The sequence below is a fragment of the Pelophylax lessonae genome (genome assembly GCF_965119305.1).
Source record: "Pelophylax lessonae genome assembly, chromosome: 1".
Classification (NCBI taxonomy): Eukaryota; Metazoa; Chordata; class Amphibia; order Anura; family Ranidae; genus Pelophylax; species Pelophylax lessonae.
Window position 1 is genome coordinate 854,478,888 of NC_138768.1, and position 24,165 is coordinate 854,503,052.

Sequence of the window (24,165 nt, forward strand, 5' to 3'; positions counted from 1 at the left end):
GAAGAATCGGCTCAGGTGAGGATAACACTGGATCCTTGGACTGATAAGTGTTCTTATATTTAAAGTCAGCAGCTACAAACTTGTGTCAAGTGTCAGTTGGTTGTCCGATTTGTCTGCCGCAATATCGCAGTCCTGCTATAAGTCCCTGATCGCCGCCATTACTAATAAAAAAAAAAAAAATTAAGAAACATAACTCAGTTTGTAGACGCTATAATTTTTGCGCAAACCAATCACCAGTTTTAAGCGCAAAAAATAAAAACCACAGAGGTGATTAAATACCTCTGTGGGGAAAAAATGGACAACATTTTTTTGGGTACAACATCACACGACAATTGTCAGATAAAGTAACGCAGTGCCGTATCGCAAAAAATGGCCTGGTTAGGAAGGGGGCAAAACCTTCAGAAACTCAAGTGGTAATGAAACCTCTGGGGTCCTCAAGACCCCTGATGTCTCACATGCCCTCCAATGAAACGAATGTAGTGCTCCATTAGCTTCTCCCCCCGCCGGCCATAGCGGATAGGGAAAGAGACACCAGGACCTTGAAGTGAAGTTTTACTTCTAGATCCTTTAGCAGTAAGAGGAGATCAGCGAATGAAGACTTCATGATTGCTCTCCCTTCTACCCAGCGGCACCCGCCATGACAGTCCTAGGTCCACCAATGGGTGCTCAAAGGCTAAGAATCATGGCAGGGGGAAGACCAGAAGTTGTGGGGGATGTGGAAGGGATCCAGCAGCTGCACAGCCAATGGATAGCTTCCATCTGACAGCCAACAGTTGCCTTGTCAGATTTCCCCCAGCTGCAGATGCCAGGAGAGTATGTACAAACCCCTGCCGTCACCGACCTACGGCATATGGTGGTTGCAGTAAAAGGTTAGAGCAAGCCAAATTCTTTAATAATACCTGTGGTTTTTAAAGAGATATTTAAAAAGTTAATATATGAGTGATGGTCAGATGTCCATAAATGTTTCCCTGTATAGTGTACATAAATAGGGTGGACACCATGATCTCCTCTGGTAGTCAAAACATTGGGTACCATTTGCTGTTGGATTTCTATAGCCCACTATGAAGTGTGAGGCACTCACCAGCACAGTGTAGATGTGTAGGCAGCGATATACCGGAGAAAAGTCCACCAGGTCCTTCGTGCCCAGTGCCTGAAAGTCAGAAAGGACATCCGTTACAGAAGAATATCATAATATCAAAGTAAAGACTTTACATTGTATATAGAGTATAGAGATTTTGGATTATCCACAAACCATAATTGCTTTTAATCAAACCAAATAATTAATGTTATTGAAGTTTCTTCTTATATTTTTCCTCCCCTAAGTCCTCCTCTCCCCGACCCCCACCCAATCAACATCAAATATTTTTCTTTAAATAAAAAATCCTTTCCATTTTCAATACATACCTAGTTTTAGTTTTTAGAGTGACACCATCACTCTATGCAATGCAGGCAGATCGTGGCGGGAGGTGTGGAAGGAAGGAAGGAAGGAAGGAAGGAAGGAAGGCGACCACGTAGCTGCCTTGCACACTTGAACCACTAAAGCCTGAAGGCCCAGGAGGCACTAAGCGCCCTTGTAAAATGCGCCTTGACAGGGCAAGGAGGAACCTGACCCCTAATGGAATAGACCTGCACCTCCATCTGGAAATGGTCGCAGCAGACGCGGCCTGCCCCTTACGAGATCCATCCATAAGGACAAACAAGGAATCCGATTTATTAACCGACTCCATCACCGCCAGGTACACCCTAATTGCCCGAACCACATCCAGGGAATGTAGGGCAATTTCTTTAGGATGTTTAGGCTTAGGACGAAAAGATGGCAACACAATATCATCATTTAACTGAAACCCCGAGACGACCTTAGGAAGGAACGCCTGTCCCTGTGAATCACCAGGTAAGGTGACCGACAGGACAACGCAGCCAAATCAGACACTCTACGCGCAGCAGTAATAGCCACCAAAAAGGCCACCTTCTGTGACAGAGTGATCAGAGGAAGTTCACAAATATTTTCAATAGGAGGTTTCTGAAGTACCAACAGTACCAAATTAAGATTCCACGGAGGTACCGTGGATTGCACCAGAGGAGACAAATGGCGAACCCCCTGCAGGAAAGTGTGAACCAAGGGGTTTGTGGCCAACGGCCACTGGAAAAACATTGCCAAGGCGGAAATCTGGCCCTTGATGGTGCCCAGAGCTAAATGATCTACACCTTGTGGAAACTCCAGCAGGCGGGACACAGAAAATGGCACGGGGAGAAAAGCCCAGAGATTCACACCAAGTAATGTACGCCCTCCAAACTCGATAGATCCTCCTTGAAGTCGATTTTTTAGCTTTTAACAGCTTAGAAATCACAGAATCCGACAGCCCTCTGTCCTTCAACACCTGGCTTTCAATAGCCATGCCGTTAAAACCAGCGACCATAAATCAGGATTGAAGATCGGTCCTTGAGACAAAAGATTGTCTCTGAGAGGAAGTCTCCAAGGAGCATCGACTACCAGCCTTACTAGGCCTGCGTACCAAGACAGGCTAGGTCAGTCTGGTGCCGCCAGAATGACTGGAATCCCTTCCACCTCGATTCTGCGCAGCAGTCTTGGCAGAGGTTGTAGTAGAGGAAAAGCGTAAATTAGGCGATACTGACCCCAAGAGGCCACCAGAGCATCGGCGGGGTTGGCCAGAGGATCCGTAGACCTTGCCAAAAAACCTCTGAACCTTCCAGTTGAAACGAGAGGCCAGCATATACACATTGGGGGTACCACACTAGAGACACAGTTGTTAAAACACTTCTGGGTGAAGAGACTATTCGTCCGGCTGCAACGCCTGCTGACTGAGGTAGTCCGCCTGCCAATTTTCCACCCCTGGAATGTGTACCGCAGAGAGGGCTGAAATATATCATTCTGCCCACCTTAGAATGCCGGCTACTTCCTGGGCCGCTAGGGCACTTCTTGTGCGTCCTTGATGATTGACATATGCCACAGAAGTGGCCTTGTCCGATTGAACACTTACCGGCCACTCCTGCAGACAATCAGTCCACTGGGACAGGCAAAGCCTGATCACCCGAATCTCCAGGATGTTGATCGGCAGACTGGACTCCTCCCGAGTCCAAACACCTTGAGCGGAATCTGAGCCCAGAAAACCGCTCCACCTGCACAGACTGACATCCGTGGAAATTACTGTCCAATACAGGGGGAGAAAGGACTTCCCTTGCCGAAGCACTGGGGAACGGAGCCACCAAATCAGAGATCCCGGCTCAACTAAATCAGGTTGTCCAATGATTGAGAATTTTTATCCCACTTGGTCAGAATTTCTTTCTGCAGAGGTCTGGTATGAAACTGAGAAAACTGAACACCCTCAAAGGTAAAGACCATCAAACCCAGCACTTACGTTCAAGTCCTGAGAGATGACAGCTGGTTGGACAACAGGAGCTGAATACCCTCCTGCAACTTCAGCAGTTTCGCCTCCGGAAGAAACACCCAGGCTGAGGCTACAGTCAGGCCCAAGTAGTCCAGTTTGGTGGACGGAATCAGAGCTGATTTCTGAAAATTCAGCATCCAGCCGAACTCCTGAAGAATTCGCAGTGATATCCAGATCGATCTCTAGAGCCGACAAAAACTCTACCCGCAGAAGAAGGTCATCGAGGTACCCCAGTACCGCAAGCCCCTTCTGCTTGAGCAAGGTCAACATGGGGACCAACACATTTGTGAACACCCGCGGAGCTGAGGCAAGACCAAAAAGTAACGCCACAAATTGATAATGCTCCTCTCCCACGGCAAAGTGAAGAAAACGCTGATGCCCATAGATATATATATATATATTGGGATATGAAGGTAAGCGTCCTTGATATCGATAGAAAATCCCCACTGTCACTCCCACTAGAGGCCCACCGCCGCATCACTGCTCCACAGGCTAAAAGAACATGGCCGCTGCATTGACTTCAATGGGAAACTCCAAAAACATGGCCGCCAGACCACATAAAAATGGCCGCCAAAACTGTATACAGCCATCCACAACAAAATGGCGGCTTGGCACGGCACCTGGGACTCAGACCGGCTATACCGGTACTTGTAGTCCACAAGCCATTCCCTGCAGAAGCATCAGAAAATGAGCCGCCGATGGCGCGTTGCCACCTCCCTCCAGCCCATCACCAATGACATACCATACACCACAACAGCCTGTGCACCTTGAGGGGAGACTGGGGGGTAGGTGAGGGTGACCAGTACAGGGGAACCCAGCTAGTGAGGGGGAGAAACCAAGGAAGGGCACAGAAAGGGCCTACCAACCCGAGTCCACCCCACTGAGTGGGCACCACTCCTGACAGTCCACCGCGCAATCTTGGAATGGTGGTGCTGCGGGCCAGAAGTACACTGCTACTCTGGCCATGACAAGTTTTTTTTTTTTTTTTAATTAGTTGTAATAGCTGCTAGATACCAAAGCAACTCCCGGCTGTGACTGCCTTAAAGAATATGTAAACCCAACTTTTTATATTATGAGTTTGCATTGTATTTTAAAAATGAATTAAAAAGCATTTTTAGTTTATGGTGCTCAGATGTAGTGTAGCTCAACATTAAAGTAAAACGTCCCTCTCTCAATCAACATTGACTATTTTTAAACCTCATTCTGCTAGCATTAGCAAATAAGATAGGAAAGTACAACATATTTACTTGTTTTAAACTTTTTTTTTACATTTCTTCAGTTACTTCCTGGTTTCTTGCCTAGGCAAATGATGTCATACATCCTAGGAGTCTTCAGTAGGGGAAGAGAAGAGGAGGGGTTTTCTCAGCTAAGCACACGCTCCTGCCGGCATGCATGAGCTAAGGGCAGATGGACTCAAGGAAGAAAATGCTACATGAATCATCTGAATGAATGCTACATGAATCTGCCCTTACTTAAGACAGACACATGCAGAAATGCTAGGGGGGTGTTTTTCAAAGTGATTTCTCAACAAAAGAAAGCATGGAGACATGCATGGGGGAGTTTTCTTTTAATAATAAAAATTAATTAAATAGCGTTTTTAGTTTGTGGTTCTGAGATGAAGTGTGAATGAATGAATAATTATTTGATCCCCTTAAGATTTTGTAATTTTTTCCCACTTACAATAAAATAAAGGGTCTATAGTTTTTATCATAGGTGTATTTAAAATGAGAGAGACAGAATATCAACCAAAAATCCAGAAAAAAACATAATACAAATGTTATAAATTGAGTTGCAATTTAGTGAGTAAAATACGTAAGTATTCGATCCCCAAGCAAAACATGACTTAGTACTTGGTGTTCAAACCCTTGTTGGCAAGCACAGAGGTAAGATGTTTCCTGTAGTTAGTTATCAGGTTTGCACACATCTCAGGAGGGATTTTTGTCCACTCTTCTTTACAGATCTTCTCTAAATCCTAAGGTTTCTTGGCTGTCTCTTGGCAACTCGAAGTGTTTCAGCTCCCTCCAAAAATTTTTCTATAGGATGAAGGACTGGAGACTGACTAGGCCACTATTGTTCTACCAATGATTTGTTTAGTAACTGTGGTCTCAACTGCCTTGAGATCATTCACAAGCTCCTCCAGTGTAGTTCTGGGCTGATCCCTCACTTTTCTCATGATCATCCTTACCCCATGAGGCCAAATCTTGCATGGAGCTCCAGACTGAGGGCGATTGATGGTCATTTTGTATCTCTTCCATTTGTGAATAACCGCTCCAACAGTTGTCTCCTCACCAAGCTACTTGCTGACACTCTTGTAGCCCATTCCAGCCTTGTGCAGGTCTACAATCTTGTCCTTGACATCCTTTGATAACTCTTTGGTCTTGCCCATGATGGTGAGGTTTGAATGGAAGAAAGATTCTGTGGACAGGTGTCTTTTATACACATAAGTTGTCGAGCACCTTGTTAAAATTGGCAGGACTAATCTGTGTACCACATGAGAACATACTGTAGCCAGTCTGTGGGAGCCAGAATTATTGTTGGTTGGTAGGGGATCAAATACGTATTTTACTCACTGAACTGCAACTCAATATATAACATTTGTATCGTGTTTTTTTCTGGATTGTTGGTTGATATTCTGTCTCATTTAAAATACACCTACGATAAAAACTATAGACCATCATTTATTTGTAAGTGGGCAAACCTACAAAATCTGCAGGGGATCAAAAAATTATTTTCCCCACTGTATGTACACATGTGAGGTAGGGACCTCAGGCTTGTTTCACATGGGCTTCAGCTTGTATAAGAGCAATGTGAACAGCGAGCTTTTATGAAACTTTCAGCAAGCTTTTGCAAAGCTTTCGGCCAGCTTTGTGCATCTTTCTCTAACCCTTTATATGTCCCAACGAGTGCTGATCGGCACTTTAGACAAGCTGCTAGCAGGTTTCAGCAGGCTTTCAACAAGCTTCAAGTAGTGTTTAAGCCTGCTAGCAGCTTGTTTAAAGTGATAATCAGCGTTTCCATTAGGGTCTGTGATCAACATTTACAAACTGGAGCTGAATGGGACTTTAGAAGCTTCAACAAAGCTTGCTGAAAGCTCTGCAAATGCTTTGTCAAAGCTTGCTGTTCACACTGCCCCTATATAAGCTGAAGCCTGAGCGAAATGGGCCTTAGAGGGCAGGGACTGATATGCCCAATAAGTACTACTTCAACTCAAATAAAAATAACCAGAACTTTAATAATCATCTCAATCCTGGCTGATCTTTCTTGTGGTCACACACAAAAGTTATTGATAAAGAGAATATGGTGTTACCCCCTCTTCCTCATCTTCATCCTCCACATCCAGGATCCCGGAGTCCTGCTCTGACATGGGGCTGGTGCCGTTCACCTCCGGACTGGGGCACAGGTGTCTCTTATACCTCTTCCCAAAGCCTCCTCTGGACTGCACGGACAGCATGTTGTCCATACTCCTCTGTTGCTGGGCCTAGAGAAAAAGGCAGACATGAATGATGGAACACGGCCATGCTGCACAGACTGCAACACGCAATATAACACGATAACCCTGAACTACAATCAAATACATACAATAGGGATATGGCAATATAAGAGCCGCCAATCCAATCAATTATTTTTTTTATCACAGGTACTTCTATAGTGTCGACAATTTACATGGTGAATGTTTACCCTAAATCGGCTCGTCTATGACTGCATGGTGTGTGCTCCCAGACAGGGGTTTAGAGAACCAAAAGGGAAAGAAAAGCAATGCCTTTTATAAAAAATTTTCAAGCCATTATCTAACCCCTTCTCTACCAGCTATAGTATACATACACGTCACAGTAGGGAAGCGGTTATACTGGAATTATGGTTGAGGCAACAACCATGGTCCAGGTGGTATTCGTTTTTAATGCCAGCGATTCTTTTTCAAGTAAAAGTACCCTGAGCATCTAAGTAGCCGCTGGAATACTTTTACAGGTGGTGGAAGGGCGTCCCGCCCCCTTCCTGCCACCATTATTGGGCCTCTCCTGAGTGATCAGGAAGCCCAGTAACAGTGCGGAGGTCAGGATCCAGCTGCAAACTCACATTGAGAGGAACTGAAATTATTTCTCCCACTGTGTGACATGAGAACCTGGAAGCAACTACTTTTTCATCACCTCCGGTTTTAGCTCTTTTTTGACTGGCCGCATAGCAGCCAGTGAAGCAGCCGATCAGACCGACCTGTGTCTGATCGGCTGCATCGGAGCCCAAAAGAGAGGTCGGGGGTCTAATAGTAGTAGAGTACCTGTCACTGCTATTGATGTCATAAGGGATGTTTAAATTCATTTTGACAGCAATAAAAGTGACCAAAAAAGGAGCTGAGCAGAGTACTGGAGAATCAGCAGAGCTAGGGAACCAGGGCAGGAGAAGCTAGCAGATGTTACACATAGTGTGCAGATTGGTAGCAATAGCAACAGCGGGAGGTGTGTGGGGACTAGAGAGAGTGGAAGAGAAGGAAACCAGAGGATCGGCAGTGGGGAGTGGGGGATCAGCAGAGCTGGGAGGTTACTTCTAGCGGTGCAACGAAATACAAATTCCGGTACTGAAACCACAATTTCAGGATGCACTTTGCCGATAACCAAAATGGACAATTTACAAAATATATATATATATATATATATATATACATACATACAGTGGGTACGGAAAGTATTCAGACCCCCTTAAATTTTTCACTCTGTTATATTGCAGCCATTTGCTAAAATCATTTAAGTTCATTCTTCTTCCTCATGAATGTACACATAGCACCCCATACTGACAGAAAAACACAGAATTGTTGACATTGTTGCAGATTTATTAAAAAAGAAAAACTGAAATATCACATGGTCCTAAGTATTCAGACCCTTTGCTGTGACACTCATATATTTAACTCAGGTGCTTTCCATTTCTTCTGATCATCCTTGAGATGGTTCTACACCTTCATTTGAGTCCAGCTGTGTTTGACTATACTGATTGGACTTGATTAGGAAAGCCACACACCTGTCTATATAAGACCTTCCAGATCACAATGCATGTCAGAGCAAATGAGAATCATGAGGTCAAAGGAACTGCCTGAAGAGCTCAGAGACAGAATTGTGGCAAGGCACAGATCTGGCCAAGGTTACAAAAAGATTTCTGCTACACTTAAGGTTCCTAAGAGCACAGTGGCCTCCATAATCCTCAAATGGAAGACGTTTGGGACGACCAGAACCCTTCCTAGAGCTGGCCGTCTGGCCAAACTGAGCTATCGGGGGAGAAGAGCCTTGTTGAGAGAGGTAAAGAAGAACCCAAAGATCACTGTGGCTGAGCTCCAGAGATGCAGTCAGGAGATGGGAGAAAGTTGTAGAAAGTCAACCATCACTGCAGCCCTCTACCAGTCGGGGCTTTATGGCCGAGTGGCCCGACGGAAGCCTCTCATCAGTGTAAGACACATGAAAGCCCGCATGGAGTTTGCTAAAAAAACACCTGAAGGACTCCAAGATGGTGAGAAATAAGATTCTCTGGTCTGATGAGACCAAAATAGAACTTTTTGGCCTTAATTCTAAGCGGTATGTGTGGAGAAAACCAGGCACTGCTCATCACCTGTCCAATAAAGTCCCAACAGTGAAGCATGGTGGTGGCAGCATCATGCTGTGGGGGTGTTTTTCAGCTGCAGGGACAGGACGACTGGTTGCAATCGAGGGAAAGATGAATGCGGCCAAGTACAGGGATATCCTGGACAAAAACCTTCTCCAGAGTGCTCTGGACCTCAGACTGGGCCGAAGGTTTACCTTCCAACAAGACAATGACCCTAAGCACACAGCTAAAATAACGAAGGAGTGGCTTCACGACAACTCTGTGACTGTTCTTGAATGGCCCAGCCAGAGCCCTGACTTAAACCCAATTGAGCATCTCTGGAGAGACCTAAAAATGGCTGTCCACCAATGTTTACCATCCAACCTGACAGAACTGGAGAGGATCTGCAAGGAGGAATGGCAGAGGATCCCCAAATCTAGGTGTGAAAGACTTGTTGCATCTTTCCCAAAAAGACTCCTGGCTGTATTAGATCAAAAGGGGGCTTCTATTAAATACTGAGCAAAGGGTCTGAATACTTAGGACCATGTGATATTTCAGTTTTTCTTTTTTAATAATTCTGCAACAATGTCAACAATTCTGTGTTTTTCTGTCAGTATGGGGTGCTATGTGTACATTCATGAGGAAGAAGAATGAACTTAAATGATTTTAGCAAATGGCTGCAATATAACAAAGAGTGAAAAATTTAAGGGGGTCTGAATACTTTCCGTACCCACTGTATATATATATATATATATATATATATATATATAAATAATTGTATTATTTTTCTACTTTAATTTAAATTTAAAATTCTACTTTAATATAATCAATGTAAATGAATATGAATTTATTTTCGGCACGATAATCTTGTTTTCGTCTATTATCGGCACCAATGACCCTATTTTCGACTAAATTTTCTGCACCTTTTTTCGGTAAGATGCCAATAAGCCTAATTTCAGTTGATAAATCGGTGCATTCCTAGTTACTACTGAGTGGGGGATCAGCAGAGTTGGGCATTAATAATGGGGAGGGGGGAGAGATCAGTAGAGCTGGAAGTTACTACTGAGTGGGGGGATCAGCAGGGTTGAGGGTTATAAATAAGACTGGGATCAGCAGAGCTGGAGGTTACTACCGAGTGGGGGGATCAGCAGAGCTGGAGGGTAGTACTGAGCTAGGGATCTGCTGAACAAGGGTACTAAAGAGCTGGGAAACTAATGATCTGGGGATCTGCTGAATAGGGGGTACTAATGAGCTGGGGGTATTACAGAGTTAGGGGTACTACTGAGTCCCTTTAAAGTAAGTGTAAATGAACTGTAACGGATCAACGGGCACCCCGAGCGGGCACCTCCATTGACGGATGCTCCTAGTGGTTCCAGAGGGCTCCAAGCACTCCACCAGACACCATAACCGCCTCAGACCCCACAAACCGCCATGGCTTGGTTAGGGTCTCGCCATCTCCTATCCACCCTGGACCTAAAACAAGGCTCCAGGTTCCCGTGGGTGAAACAGGAACAAGCTCTTACACAAGCTCTTACAAGAGCTTAGTGATTATCCAAGGGAGTATGAAGGACATAGCAATCCCTTGTAGCATATTCCACCAATGAGAGACAGAACTCTAGATTGAGGCTGAAGTATAACTTAACTTTATTGAACAAGAAACTGACTTTTATACAGTTTTCCCCCACAAGGTTACCACCCAGGTGGACCTTGTTGAAAACAGGCCCTGACATTCACAATCTAATGAAAACCGAGTTTTACACTTCCATACAGTGTACACAATCCCTCCCCTCTGCCTGATTACAGTAGCATATGCAGATGAAAGTGTATACAGGAACAGAACTAATTATCTAGCCATCTGGAGTCTCTGGACAGAACAATGTGAGGTCATTAACATTTAACAATGGGACAGGCACAATCCACATTTCCTCCAAATACACAAGCAATAGGGAAGTCTGTCAATGACAGTTTGTGTGTCTCTCTCACAGACAAGCCCACAGAATACCCATTATCTAAGAGGCGGACTTCATGGCAATGGTCTATAACAGTCTAAGTCTCCAAATGTAAAGTGGGAATAAATATTCATATTTCTATATGAAGATATTGCTGACAAATATTACTGTCCCATCTGAAGCAATTCAAACCATTAAGTATCTGTTTTTCACTTCCAGTGACGGTGAATACTGTCACAAGCCCTTAAGGGTGTTTATCTGGCATTCAACTTTAAGTCCCAGTTCACACTGGGCAACTTGTCAGGCGACTTAGCTGTCTGACAAATCGCGCTCCATTCATTGCAATGGAACCGTTCTAATCGGAGAAACTCAAGTCGCTCTGACTTAGAAAAAGGTTCCTGCACTACTTTGGGGGAGACTTGCATTGACTTCTATTAGAGAAGTCGTTTGCAAGCCACGCTGAAATCGCGCTGCACGGGGCAGCTTCAGAGTTGGGGGACTTTGAAGCCGCCCCAGTGTGAACCCAGCCTAATAGTTTATGCAAAGAGTTCTAAACAGCTTGTTGCCAATAGAAATTTTGTTTAAACAGTTTTAAAACATTTGACTGGAGTTCCAATTTAAATAAACCCAAATTTGCCTGTAAAGACTTAGCCCTAGAATGACCCAGTATGGGAGACGGGCTCTAAGTTACACTAAATAAATTCTGCCTTTTTCTAAGCCGGGCCTGTAGCTGAGGCCAGGCAGGTGTACTATCCAGAGACCTCTGAGGACATGGGGGTGGGGGGGAGCGATCTGTCTGGATGGCGCTTGTAAAGTGCCGTACCCCCCTCCCACAGGCAAATGCCAAGAAACCTTTTAACCTGAACAAAGGGCAAATGTGCTGTGTGAAGCTCATGACAGGTCGTGTAAAAAGAGCTCAGACTGAGAACAATTACTGCAGAAAAGGTCCAGACTGCAGGCCTGCAGCCCTCCATGGGGAGAGAGAAAGAGATCAAAGCTCGCAGAAATGCACAGCCGACTGCCGTAGACAGACGAGGGCCTGGAATGGCTCCCTTGTGTTTCTGGACTTGCCATGAAAGTTGGAGGACGAAAAAAAAAAAATTACTAAAATCCTACACACACCAGATCCACCCCTCGACCAGAACAATGCTGCGGTATTTACTGGAGATATAAACAGAATGTTTCTTTAATAAAAGAAATAGTGCGAGTGACTGTAACAAAGACACAGTCATAAAATATGAAACCGGGCACACTTTGTTTGCATAAAAACGGAATAAAGGCAACATTGATCCTATGGTCAGAGTGCATTTACTACTTTTTGCATTTGAAAAGGGACTAAAATCTGCAAAATATTCACCTCCATCGCCAGGGATGCAACAGTTAGACCCCTCACCGGCCGCTGTCATCTTCTCCCTAAGCTACTTCCAGGTCTTGGGTTTTTAGTCTCTTGATTATCCAGTTGGAGATGACATCATCCCAAGAATGTGCACAGGAGTCAGCCAATCCGGCATAGCTGGGGTGTGTCGAGAACGCACTCGGCGCTTTGCATGCGCAACTCATTGCACATTCATTCGAAGACTGGGAGCAGGAAGATGTGTGTCTTATTGCAGAAGAGACATAGCATGTCTGTATTGCTATTAACAGCTGCCTGTTCGCAATGTTTTACATTTTAGGTTTAGATCCACTTAGACCACAGCAATACCGGGCACTTTCCTGGCCAGGCCAATTTTAAGATTTCAGCACTATTGCATCTTGAATGACAATTGCGCAGTCATGCAACACTGTATTCATATGAAATTTTTATAATTTTTTTTAGAATTAATTTTTGTGGTATTTAAAGTGGAGTTCCACCCTAAAATGAAACTTCCGTCCATCTTCTTGCTCCGGGTCACCTGAAAAACAAATGGATAATCGCAATTTTTTTTTTTTTACTTACCTTGTTTTGCGGCCACGGCTAGTCGTCACTTCCTGCCTTGCAATGATTCCTGGGAGCTGAACCTCATCGCTCCCAGGAATCAATGCGCCTGCACCGGCCCCGACGTCAGTTCCAGTGCAGGCGCCGTCATACCTTGCTAAACAGCTTCTAGGCATGCCCAGAAGCTGTGCAGGGATGACGCTGCAGCCCCAGGAGTGATGGCGGGGCCTGTGCAGTGCATCGTGGGACCGAAGAGGACGGAAGAGGACACGGAAGAGGACGCAGAAGAGGATCGCGCTGGCTTCAAGCTGCCCACACCTGAGATGGCAGCTCTGGACAATACATTTTCAAGGTAAGTATTTCTTCTTGCAGGTAAGTGCAACCCGGGACAGTTCAGAGGCTATCCACTGTGGAATGCACTAGCCCTGACTGTCCCGGGGGTATTTTTATGTATTTTTTTTGGTTTTAGGTGGAACTCCGCTTTAATCACCACAGGGTTTTTTTTTTTTTGCTAAGCAAATGAAAAAGGACAGAACATTTAAAAAAAAAAAAAAAAAAAAAAAAAAGTTTCTTAGTTTCGGTTATAAAATTTACATAAAAAAATACTTTTATGCCAGGACCAAAGATCCCAGCAAGGAACTAGGTCCTTACTCCTGACTAGGCAGATTAAAACTGGCATCCTATGCAGGAATAAAGAGGGTGTACCCTCTGAGACTGCCCATAGGCGTAGCCAAAACATTTTTTCTGCCTAGTGTCCTACTCCTCTAGGGGGCAGTATAATCCTACTGATATGTATCAGAGAACTGCGTCCGTCAATGAACGATAGAGAAATTTTTCTTCTTCACTGATGGGCACTGATTGGCACTGCACTGATAACCAGCAATGATGATCAGTGCCCTGACTGTCCGTGTCAATGTCCCCTTTTCAATCTTGCTGGTTACTGGCTCTTCTTTCCTCACCTCACGCTGTGACAGCATGTGAGGAAAGGAATGCAGATAACCGACCAGTTTGTTTACATGTGATCAACTGTAATTGGACACAGCTGATCACATGGTAATTGTGATTGGCCCTTTAACTCAGTCTGTGATCAGCTGTGTCCGAAGGGCACAGTGATCTCAGAGCACACCCAATGCACACCCTAGGAGGCGTGTTCTGGGAGGAGGTCCTCCCAGAACAACAGAGCCATTCTGTAGCCATCTTTCAGTTATGGCACAGTATTGAAGTGGTTAAAAGAGGTATTTGGGATTAAAAAAAAAAAAAAAAAAACTCATCTAGGTGGATGCAGCATCAATCCAATGCCACATTTGTCCCCCGCTCCACTACCCTGAAAACTGAGCATTCAAAGACCGCTGATTGCTCAGTTCTCGGTCTCCAGTGAGAAGATAGCTTGTACCGGTCAGTCCCCGAATCTCTGCTCTGCCCCTCCAGTGCTCACTGGAACAACGGGCTGTGCAGGTGGCAGCAGCGGCTGGCTCAGGCTCCCAGCAGGGCGCTGAGAGGCTGAGCCAGCTGCTGGTCTAGGCATCTGGGTGGATCCCAACATTAAAGTCCGGATCACTCAAGAGCCTGGATAGGCTGAGTTATGCCTGGCCTGCTGTTAGCTGAATACAGATCACAGAAGTGCAGAACTAAGTGCACTCCTGTGATCCATAGGAGAAGTAGGGCCAAAAAAGCTTTGATTCTACTTCTTATTTAAAGGCACGTTCAAATGTGCTTTGATGTAATGGGAGCTAGCTTTGCAAGTGGTGCCACAGTGCTCACTAAACCTCCCACAATGGCTTACTCAATTCTATATATTGCTGCAATCTCACGATACCCCCTTATGGCTCCTCAAAATGGGTAAAGTGCTACACCCCTTATGTGGTGGATGCTGAAGAGATCATGGGGATCTTATTCATTTACTGTGGAGATCCCCCAAATGTGAACCACTATTGGGAGGGTGTGGTGAATACTTTAAATAGTGTGTTCTATTCATAATAGTATAATAGAGTCCCCGGATATGCAAGCATTCACTAGGGAGGCGATAACAAGAGTCTTATTTGGTCCGAAAGCGGATTTGAATGCACTGGAAATCAGAGAACCACCTCACTCTAAATGAATAGATTAGGAATCTGGGGGATCCTCTACCACTAGAACTATGTTTATAGAGGATGACCAGGCAAATTTTAAAAAACTTGGGCTAATTGGCAAGACAATCCAAGCCTCAGCCCAATGGACCTAGTCCTTGGCAGGTTGGGTATACATGGAGATAGTAAGTGTAGCCTGATTAGTCCTATCTTCCCTCCAGCGGTTGTGAGATTATGGTCAGGCGCGCATCTGGCCTGTGGCCGCCCATGGTGTTGGAGACACAACACATGATTGTATAGTTTTATATTGTATAACGAGTTTGTGACGTGCCTTACTTATGTGACATCAAGAATTTAAACAATTTTTGGGGATAGCCCACAAAGCTAGAATGATTAATATGGATTGAGAAGAATTTTCTTTTGAGAGAAGAAGAAAACTCCTTTTTCACATTTGTGGGCTCTCAGTCCTTAACGTATGATGGACTTTTGTGGAAGATGCGTATACTTTGTTATATCATTATATTCAATTTGTTATTGTGAAATACTTCAATAAAAAAATATTTGAAACAGGAAAAAAATAAATAAATAAAAATAAATTTTTGCTTTTGGGGGGGGGGAGGGGGGGAGCGGGGGAGCATTGTATCTTTTAAAGATAGAATCTTTTCCAAAGTGGAAGCTAAAGCCTGCAATCATGGACACTTTGATTTATTAAAACGGGAGAGTGCAAAATCTGGTGCAGCTCTGCAAAGAAACCAATCAGCTTCCAGGTTTTATGGTCAATGCTTAATAGAACAAGCTAAAGTTAGAAGCTAATTGGCTATCACGCACAGCTCTCCAATTTTAGTAAATTATCCCTCGTCTTTGCTGTGCTTCTCTAGAGCAGCGGTCGCCAACCAGTGGTCCACGGACCACGAGACAATTTTGATGATCCCCAGGGGGTTCTGCCTCCCAACCGCCCAACGTTGTTTCCAGTGTTGTTCTAATGTTGACAAGTTGCTATAGATACTGGGCGGGAACTTCCGCTGACATTGCCATTACTATGGCAACTTGACAACCCCCTCTATGCGCCGCACAGTGTGATTACCACTCAGGAGCTAGAACTAGATGTGCATGCTGGGTACCTAGCTTCAAAAAATCCTGGAAGCGAATAGGCACCAGCTTCATGTGTCCATACGTGGAATATCTCCAAAATATCTAGAAAGTAAAGGCTACATTTTTCTATATAAGGCTATCCAAATTGAATAAAGCACTACCCAAGTAAAAACGAGGATGCATTTGTTACAAATTACATCAGGAGACAGTAGCTCCTATTTAGGATTTTCGAGGAGTTACCCTCTGCACTGAAATTGGAGCATAACCAGCACAATCAAAAAACAATTTCATACTGTGACAGCGTGAGGCAGATTGGGAGGTTTACTGGGCACACTGCCCCAATGAGGGCTGGAATGTCTCCTCCGCAGGTATTGACAGTCATACTGTGTGATGATAGAGGTGGTCAGTGGGTGCCTTGTATGTACACAGCCTGGCTGCACGGCTCTTCATCACTCTGACATCTTGCAGCAAGCCCAATGCTCTCTCCTTAGCAGAAAAATAAACCCAGGCTGACCCCAGCAGAGCGAATGCATTACTGCAAGCAGCCGGCTGACATACGTATGAGGAGGAAACCCAACCAAACCAAACACAGCCAGCCTGAGCCACCAAATGACAGAGGAACCATGGCTTAAGGGATCCCTCTGTTGCATGGACATTCCTTTTTTAGTCTGTATCAACAAATGTTCCTTTTTTTTTTTTTTTTTTTTAGATGTTAAGTTTTTAATGATGATAACCAGGGATGCACTATATCATTTTTTTTTAGACACTACAAAAAAAATATCGCTGATGCCAACCGCAGCTGTTTTGTTTACAATTCACCTGTCATCAATAGTACAAAGCATTAAAAAAAAAAAAAAGTAATTTACATTTTTTTTTTAGGGATGCACCGATCCGATATTAGGATCGGATATCGGCCTCGATACTGGCAAAATAGCTGGATCTGGTATCAGTAAAATTAACAGATCCACGGGCCGGTGCTGCTATGTTCAGTTGTATGTTGCATTTTAAATTCCTGTTTGCAGGATTTTGCACTTTATATTTTTTACAGGTTTACTGTTTGATTACTATTGTATGTTCAAGCAATAAACTTTTTTTTCTTGCGGCTACATTTTATTCTTTTTAATTTGGAGTTTGACTTTGATTACATAATATTTTAGATTTTGAATGCACAATTGTTATAACAAAACAATAGTATCGGATCGGTATTGACAGATACGCAAAGCCAGGCATCGGTATTGGGACTAGAAAAGCCAGATCGGTGCACACCTTTTTTTTTTTTTTCAATTTTGCGCTTTTTTGCAATGTGAAACGTGTAAATATGTGAAAGCTGTAAAAATATTAGCAAACAACGCAAAAAAACAAAAAAAAAACAAACAAGTTTTCTTTAGACCCCGTTCACACTGGGGCGACCTGTCAGGCGTCCTGGTCGCCTGACAGGTCGCCGTAGGTCGCCTGCCATAGAGAAGCTGTGGACCCGTTCTAATAGGAGCGACACAAGTCGCTCCGACTTAGAAAAAGGGTCCGGAGCTTCTTTGGGGCAACCTGGAGCGACCTGTATTGACTTCAATGATATGAAGTCCGTGCCGGCCGCTCCGAGGTCGCGGTGCGCAGCTGCGCAAGTAGCGTCGCCCCAGTGTGAACGGGGTCTTAGTAATAGTTTATAATATAGAAGTTAACAAAACAAAGCAGCAGAAAAATAGCAATTCAATTAAGAGAATAAGGAGTTAAATAAGGCTGTTTAGAGTAAATTAAGGGTTAAAAGGTTAAACAGAGGAATATTTAATTAAAAAAAAAACATTTTTTTATTTTTATTTGAGAGGTTGCTTTAAACTGACTTCATCTGCAGATAGAGGTTAATTCCTTTGATCTGTAGATGAATAAAGAGAGATACAAAAAGAAACGATATTTCTTTTTATCTGTCTGTTTCAGTGGCTGAGCAATGTTGTTGATAAACATTACCCAGCTGCTTTTTTTTTTTTTAATGACAGCTCCAATTGCGAGGACTTTGTGTACACTTCAGTGGTCAACAGGGGAACCCCACTGACAGCTGAATGAGTCATCAGTAGTTAAGGACGTGACGACCCCGCTCCTTAACCGATAATTGACTTTTCTTTTTTTTTACATTTTAGCTGTCAGTGGGGGAATCCTGCTCACAGCTGAAATAATCGAGCCTGAAAGTATCGGTTTCAGGTATCGGAGCATTTGCATAAGTACCGATACTTGTGCAAATGCTTAGTGGCGGCAATGATACATATTGTAAGGGGGGATGGGTGCGCTGATAAGTGTGTTGAAGCTGCTCCCGGTATTCAGTGCTTTTGAATATAGATAAATGTATGTGTGGTGTGGGGTGCGCTAAACCGGTCTGATTAGGAGGCGCACACGTCACACACAACTTGCGGTCCGTGCTGCAGCCGGCCGCAAGCCTTTGCAGGAATTCGTATGCCTATGTTTATGCTGAATACAAGACATCTAATTGTAAGTGCATTATCAACTGTTTTTTGAATAAATCTCAAGGGTAATACACTATTAGCCCTTTTTTTCCTTTAATACACGGTGGATTTGTGAGCTTGTAAAGAAGGATGAGGCTGTGTTTCTTGCTGGTACTCGTTGCCATCTAGTGGAGAAAGAAAGGTAGAGCGGTTCTACATCCCACTTCAGGATTTTAAAGAGGAAGCAAGGCGGTGGTTTCACTGAACAAGTGCATACCTATTACCATCTGGTAAGAGGCTAATTCTTGGTGATTTACACGTGGTGTTTGTTCACAAGGAGATTGGATATTTTTTCAGCACAAGAAAATATAGTTGCACCTTATTTATTTCCGTTTGGTAAGTATGAATTTCACTCGGTGGTGGATACACGTATTATTCGGATAGAATACAATTCTACTCACCTGCAAAATATTTATGGACACTTATGAACTTTTATGTTTATGCACCAATTGATTTGCATTATTAATTGGCTTCACAGATTGATATATGTTATATATATTTACTTTTGTTGATTTGGTTCACACATAGATATATGTTATATATTCATTATTTATTTGTTGTTTAGCGCACCCCACACCACACAGGCAATGATACATAATTATAACGAAAAAGAACAATGGATTAATGTAGTGTCCAACGATGAAACTTACAGCTGTAGTATATATATATTCCGGTATATATTTTTGCATAGCTGTATTCGTCTAGCTTGGATCAATGTACCTTAAGCCTTACCTGGTCAAACCTCATGGAAGCTGGAAATCGGGTGTAGTAGTCATTGCTAGTACAGTGACCACTGCTGGCTTCTGGGTCCCGTTCTCAGCGACTGCCCTGGTGAAGATTGTGATGGTGCATATGCCAAGCAAGCACCCTCCTGTCTTTAGTAAGTAGCAGGGTAGCCCCTCAGCTCAGGACCCAAAAGCTAGTAGAGATCACTGGAGTAGCGGTGTCTACTACAGCAATGACCAGCTTCACAGGGATCGGCCAGGTATGACAGATACATGCTTACATTGGTCCAAGGTGGAGCAACAGGTGGGAAAAAATGCAGTTCACTGAATCAAAATAAAACTAAACAGTAAAGTTCGCCCAATTTTTATGCATATTGTGAAAGATGATATCAGGCCGAGTAAGTAGATACCTAACAAGTTACGATTTAAAATTGCGCACACTAGTGGAATGGCGACAAATTACGGTACTTAAAAATCTCCATAGGTGACGCTTTAAAAAATATTAAGGGTTACCAGTTCTGAGTTAGAGGTCTTTTGCTAGAATTATTGATCTTACTCTTGTAGCGATACCTCACATGTGTGATTTGAACACCGTGTACATTTACTGCTTTTTACTTTGTGATCTGGATGTTTTTCTCCCTGCTTTTCAGAGAGAAGAAACTGTCAGATCACTGTTCCCTGTACACAGAGTTCTGTCTTTTTGTAAAGGCAGGATTCTGTGTGTGATTGGACACAGCCGATCAGCAGGTTTCAGTCTGCCAAACACGTGCTGTGTCCAATCATGGCACAGGTGGGCAGGGGGCATGCTCATGCACGCCCCATACCTGGAAGCTGCACCTGCTGCTTGCTCACTGTATATTTACTGTGGGTGGTTTGGCATGTGGATAAAATAAATCCTGGGGATCCCGCCATGAAGGTCCTCCTTTAGACACTTCCTATTATACAGTGACAACATTCTGTTCCACCTCTCACTTGTGTTTCTGCCCGAGGCATAGAACAAACGTTTGATGGTGGAGCTCTGAGGCCTCAACCCTAAAGTGGGGTACACACTAGTAGAAAATCTGCCAAAAATTCCCGTCCGAGGTAAAATCGTCCGATTTTCGGCTAGTGTGTACACAACTTTCAGCAGCCGATCCCGACATTTTCAACGAAAAAAACTGAGGGACAAACACCAAAATTTTCATCGCCCGTCATCCTCAGCACGACCAATTTTCGTTTAATGTGTACACAGTACATCTGTGAAAAGGCGCAGTTCCACGAATGATCCGAGAACAAAAGCCACGCCACATCCATAAGAAGGAACTCAAAGGCGTGACCTCGGGGGTCACACGTATACATACTTACATCACACTCTACAAACAAACGTCAACAAAAAAAAATAAAAATCGGACGAGGAATTTTGTGAACATTTATGCACTGTCAACTAAAAACAGTTGTGAATGCTGAGCATGAGAGAGAAAAATCGGATTTTTGTAAGATCTTACCGTAAAATCCTTTTCTCTTAGCTCATTGACAGACGTAGTCCTCTTTGATTCACATCAATTGGGTTATGTTGTCTCCGCAGGAGTAGGACTAGGCAGAAAGAAAAAACGTTCTGGCTCCACCCTAGGGGCAGTCCTGGAGGGTATATCCTCCCTCTCTCTGCTACAGGAAATCAGTTCTGTTGTAAAGCAGTAACAGAGAATTTAACCCAACCCAACTCAATGATAGAGGGGCGGGTACTACGTCTGTCAATGAGCTAAGAGAAAAGGATTTTACGGTAAGATCTTACAAAAATCCGATTTTCTCTGTCGCTCATTGACAGACGTAGTCCTCTTTGATTCACATCAATTGGGACATCCAGAAGCAGTGCCACAAATGAGGGGTGGGATTGACAGAAATCAAAATCCAATCTAGAAGGCCCAACCGGTGCCAACTAGAAGTTTTAAAGGCTCATTATAAACAAAGAATGAGACTCAAATAAAAATTTCCAAAGGAAAAAAACCCTCGAGGTAGACCACTGGTCTCCTCAAATTGCGGCCTGCAAAACCTTGCGGCCAAACGAGGCATCCGACGATGCCATTACATCAACTTTATAATGTTTTGTAAAGGTATGCACCGACGACCAGGTAGCCGCCTTGCACACCTGGACCACTGACGCCTGATGGCGAAAGGCCCATGACGCACTAAGTGCCCGAGTGGAGTGCGCCTTAACAGGGAACGGGGGCTCCTGACCCTTAATAGAATAAGCCTGTACCACCGTCTGCCTGATCCATTTGGAAATAGTCACGGCAGATGCAGGCAACCCCTTTTTGGGTCCATCCGAGACCACAAAAAGTGAATCCGTCTTGCGAAACGAGTCTGTCGTTTTCAAGTATACCCTGATCGCCCGGACCACATCCAAGGAGTGTAAAGCAAACTCCCGAGGATGACTGGGCTTAGGACACAGGGAAGGTAATACAATTTCTTCATTCAGATGAAATTCTGAAACCACTTTTGGTAGGAAGGATGGATTCGGACGAAGAACTCCTGACTAGACAGAAAAAAACTGATTTCCTGTAGCAGAGAGAGGGAGGATATACCCTCCGGGACTGCCCCTAGGGTGGAGCCAGAACGTTTTTTCTTTCTGCCTAGTCCTACTCCTGCGGAGACAACATAACCCAATTGATGTGAATCAAAGAGGACTACGTCTGTCAATGAGCGACAGAGAAAATCGGAGGATATTTCGTCCGATTTCCGTCAAGTGTGTACGGGCCTTAAGGCTACGTTCACATGTGGGCGCAGCGGATCATGGGCAGAATCGCGGTGGTATGCATACAAATGAAGTCTGTCAAGGGGCACCCACTCCTCCAAGCCGACACCCATCCAACAAGGCATTATGATATGTGAGTAATTCCTTGCAAGATCAAGCACACTGCTTGTTATAGGCTACGTTCACATGTGGGCGCAGCGGATCATGGGCAGAATCGCAGTGGTATGCATGCAAATGAAGTCTGTCAAGGGGCACCCACTCCTCCAAGCCGACACCCATCCAACAAGGCATTATGATATGTGAGTAATTCCTTGCAAGATCAAGCACACTGCTTGTTATAGGCTACGTTCACATGTGGGCGCAGCGGATCACAGGCAGAATCACCACGATTCTGCCCGCAAACCCGGAAATCATTGCAAATCACGGGATGCCTGTGCGATGCCCGTGATTTGCAATGGCACCTCAAACGCTATGCGATGTTGCCACGATTTCCGCCTGCCAAATCGCGGTAACATCGCGCAAACAGAATCGTGGGACGCATGACGCACAAAATAAGTTCTTGTACCTTTTATCTGCGTCATGCGTCCCACGATTCTGTTTGCACGATGTTACCACGATTCGGCAGGCGGAAATCGCTGCAACATCGCACAGCGTTTGGGGTGCCATTGCAAATCACGGGCATCGCACAGGCGTCCCGCGACTTGCAATGATTTCTGGATCGCAGGCAGAATCGCGGTGATTCTGCCCTGATCCGCTGCGCCCACATGTGAACGTAGCCTATAACAAGCAGCGTGCTTGATCTTGCAAGGAATTGCGCACATATCATAATGCCTTGTTGGGTGGGTGCCGGCTTGGAGGAGTGGGTGCTCCTTGACAGACTTCATTTGCACGCAGACCACACACCACACACCACACACCACACCTAGGTAGCAACCTACTTGATGCTGAGCCTCCATAATTGATGGAATTGAAGTCCAATGAAAAAAGGGGCAGGAAATGTACAGTCAAGGTGAAGAGGAACGAGCTAGATGACGCTGGATATCCTCCAGCCAGGAACTGAGACAGGCTTTATCTGACCTACTACAGCTTCTACTGCACATTATCAGAAGCTCACAGTGTGCAGTGAAATCAGAGTATGCTATTTCAGTACAGGAGAGGAGCCGCTACAACTGTGCAAGACTGAAGACAATATAAAAGGCTGTCTGCAATCCCAGCATCTGCCATAAACCATTGAGTGGGATCTCCAGAAGAGGGACACAATAAAAAAACAATCAAATAAACTACAATAAAAATAAACCCCTTCCCCTGCTGGTCTCCATAACACATACTGATCGGACTCTCTTGTAGCGAGCAGGCAGACAGGGAAATCCAAACCCCCTCATTTTGCTGATAAATGATTGTAGGTGTTCTATTTCTTTCACCCCCTTCATCGCCCAGGGGAAGTGTAAAGAAGTAAACTAGGGGCCCTCTGAACTTTCACTTTATTTTACCCAGAATGCCATGCAGCTGCCTGTCAGCAGCCCCACGCACACCACTGGGTATAATCAGGGGCTGATCAGTCTTCTTTAAATTAGTAATCTGTTGCCTAGAAGCTTAAGCAGCTCTTTATGGATACAAATGGCTTGGCCTGTAACCTCGGTTCATGGCACTCATTTGTCTACGGCTCTCATTAGCTGTCTCCAACTGCCTGGCTTTTTTAAACACTGGTCATGCAGCACCCCCTGCTGGGCAGAGTTATAACAACACATTGATACAAGCCATGTTGTCTAAGCTAATGGTGAATATATTTTTATTTATTTCAGGTACTTATATAGCGCTGTCAATTTACGCAGCACTTTACATATACATTGTACATTCCCATCAGTCCCTGCCCTCAAGGAGCTTACAATCTAAGGTCCCTAACTCACATACATACACAGTAGGGCCAATTTTTTTTTTTATACAGGATCCAATTAACCTACCAGCATGTCTTTGGAGTGTGGGAGGAAACTGGAGTACCCAGAGGAAACCCACATAGGCACAGGGAGAACATGCAAACTCCAGGCAGGTACTGTCGTGGTTGGGATTCGAACCAGCGACCCTCTTGCTGCTAGGTGAAAGTGCTAACCACTATATATATTGTGTAAAAAAGTGTGAAAAAGAGAAAAAAAAAGGAATATGGATAAAACAAAAAGCAGGAGAGAAGAAAATGCAAGAGAGTAAAAGAAAAGAGAATGAGAGAGAAGGATA

The 24,165-nt window shown here is 44.3% G+C and overlaps 1 protein-coding gene across 2 annotated transcripts in view; it reads right to left on the reverse strand.

The window, feature by feature from the left end:
* EXOC6B (exocyst complex component 6B) overlaps positions 1–24,165 on the reverse strand; it is a 566,827-nt gene that overhangs the window by 324,006 nt on the left and 218,656 nt on the right. For both annotated transcript variants that reach the window (XM_082264382.1, XM_082264381.1), the window contains exons 7-8: positions 6,715–6,885; positions 1,082–1,150 (exon numbers count right to left, since the gene is read on the reverse strand). In XM_082264382.1, the coding sequence (XP_082120508.1) occupies positions 1,082–1,150; positions 6,715–6,885 (240 nt within the window). The remainder of the gene's footprint in view (positions 1–1,081; positions 1,151–6,714; positions 6,886–24,165) is intronic.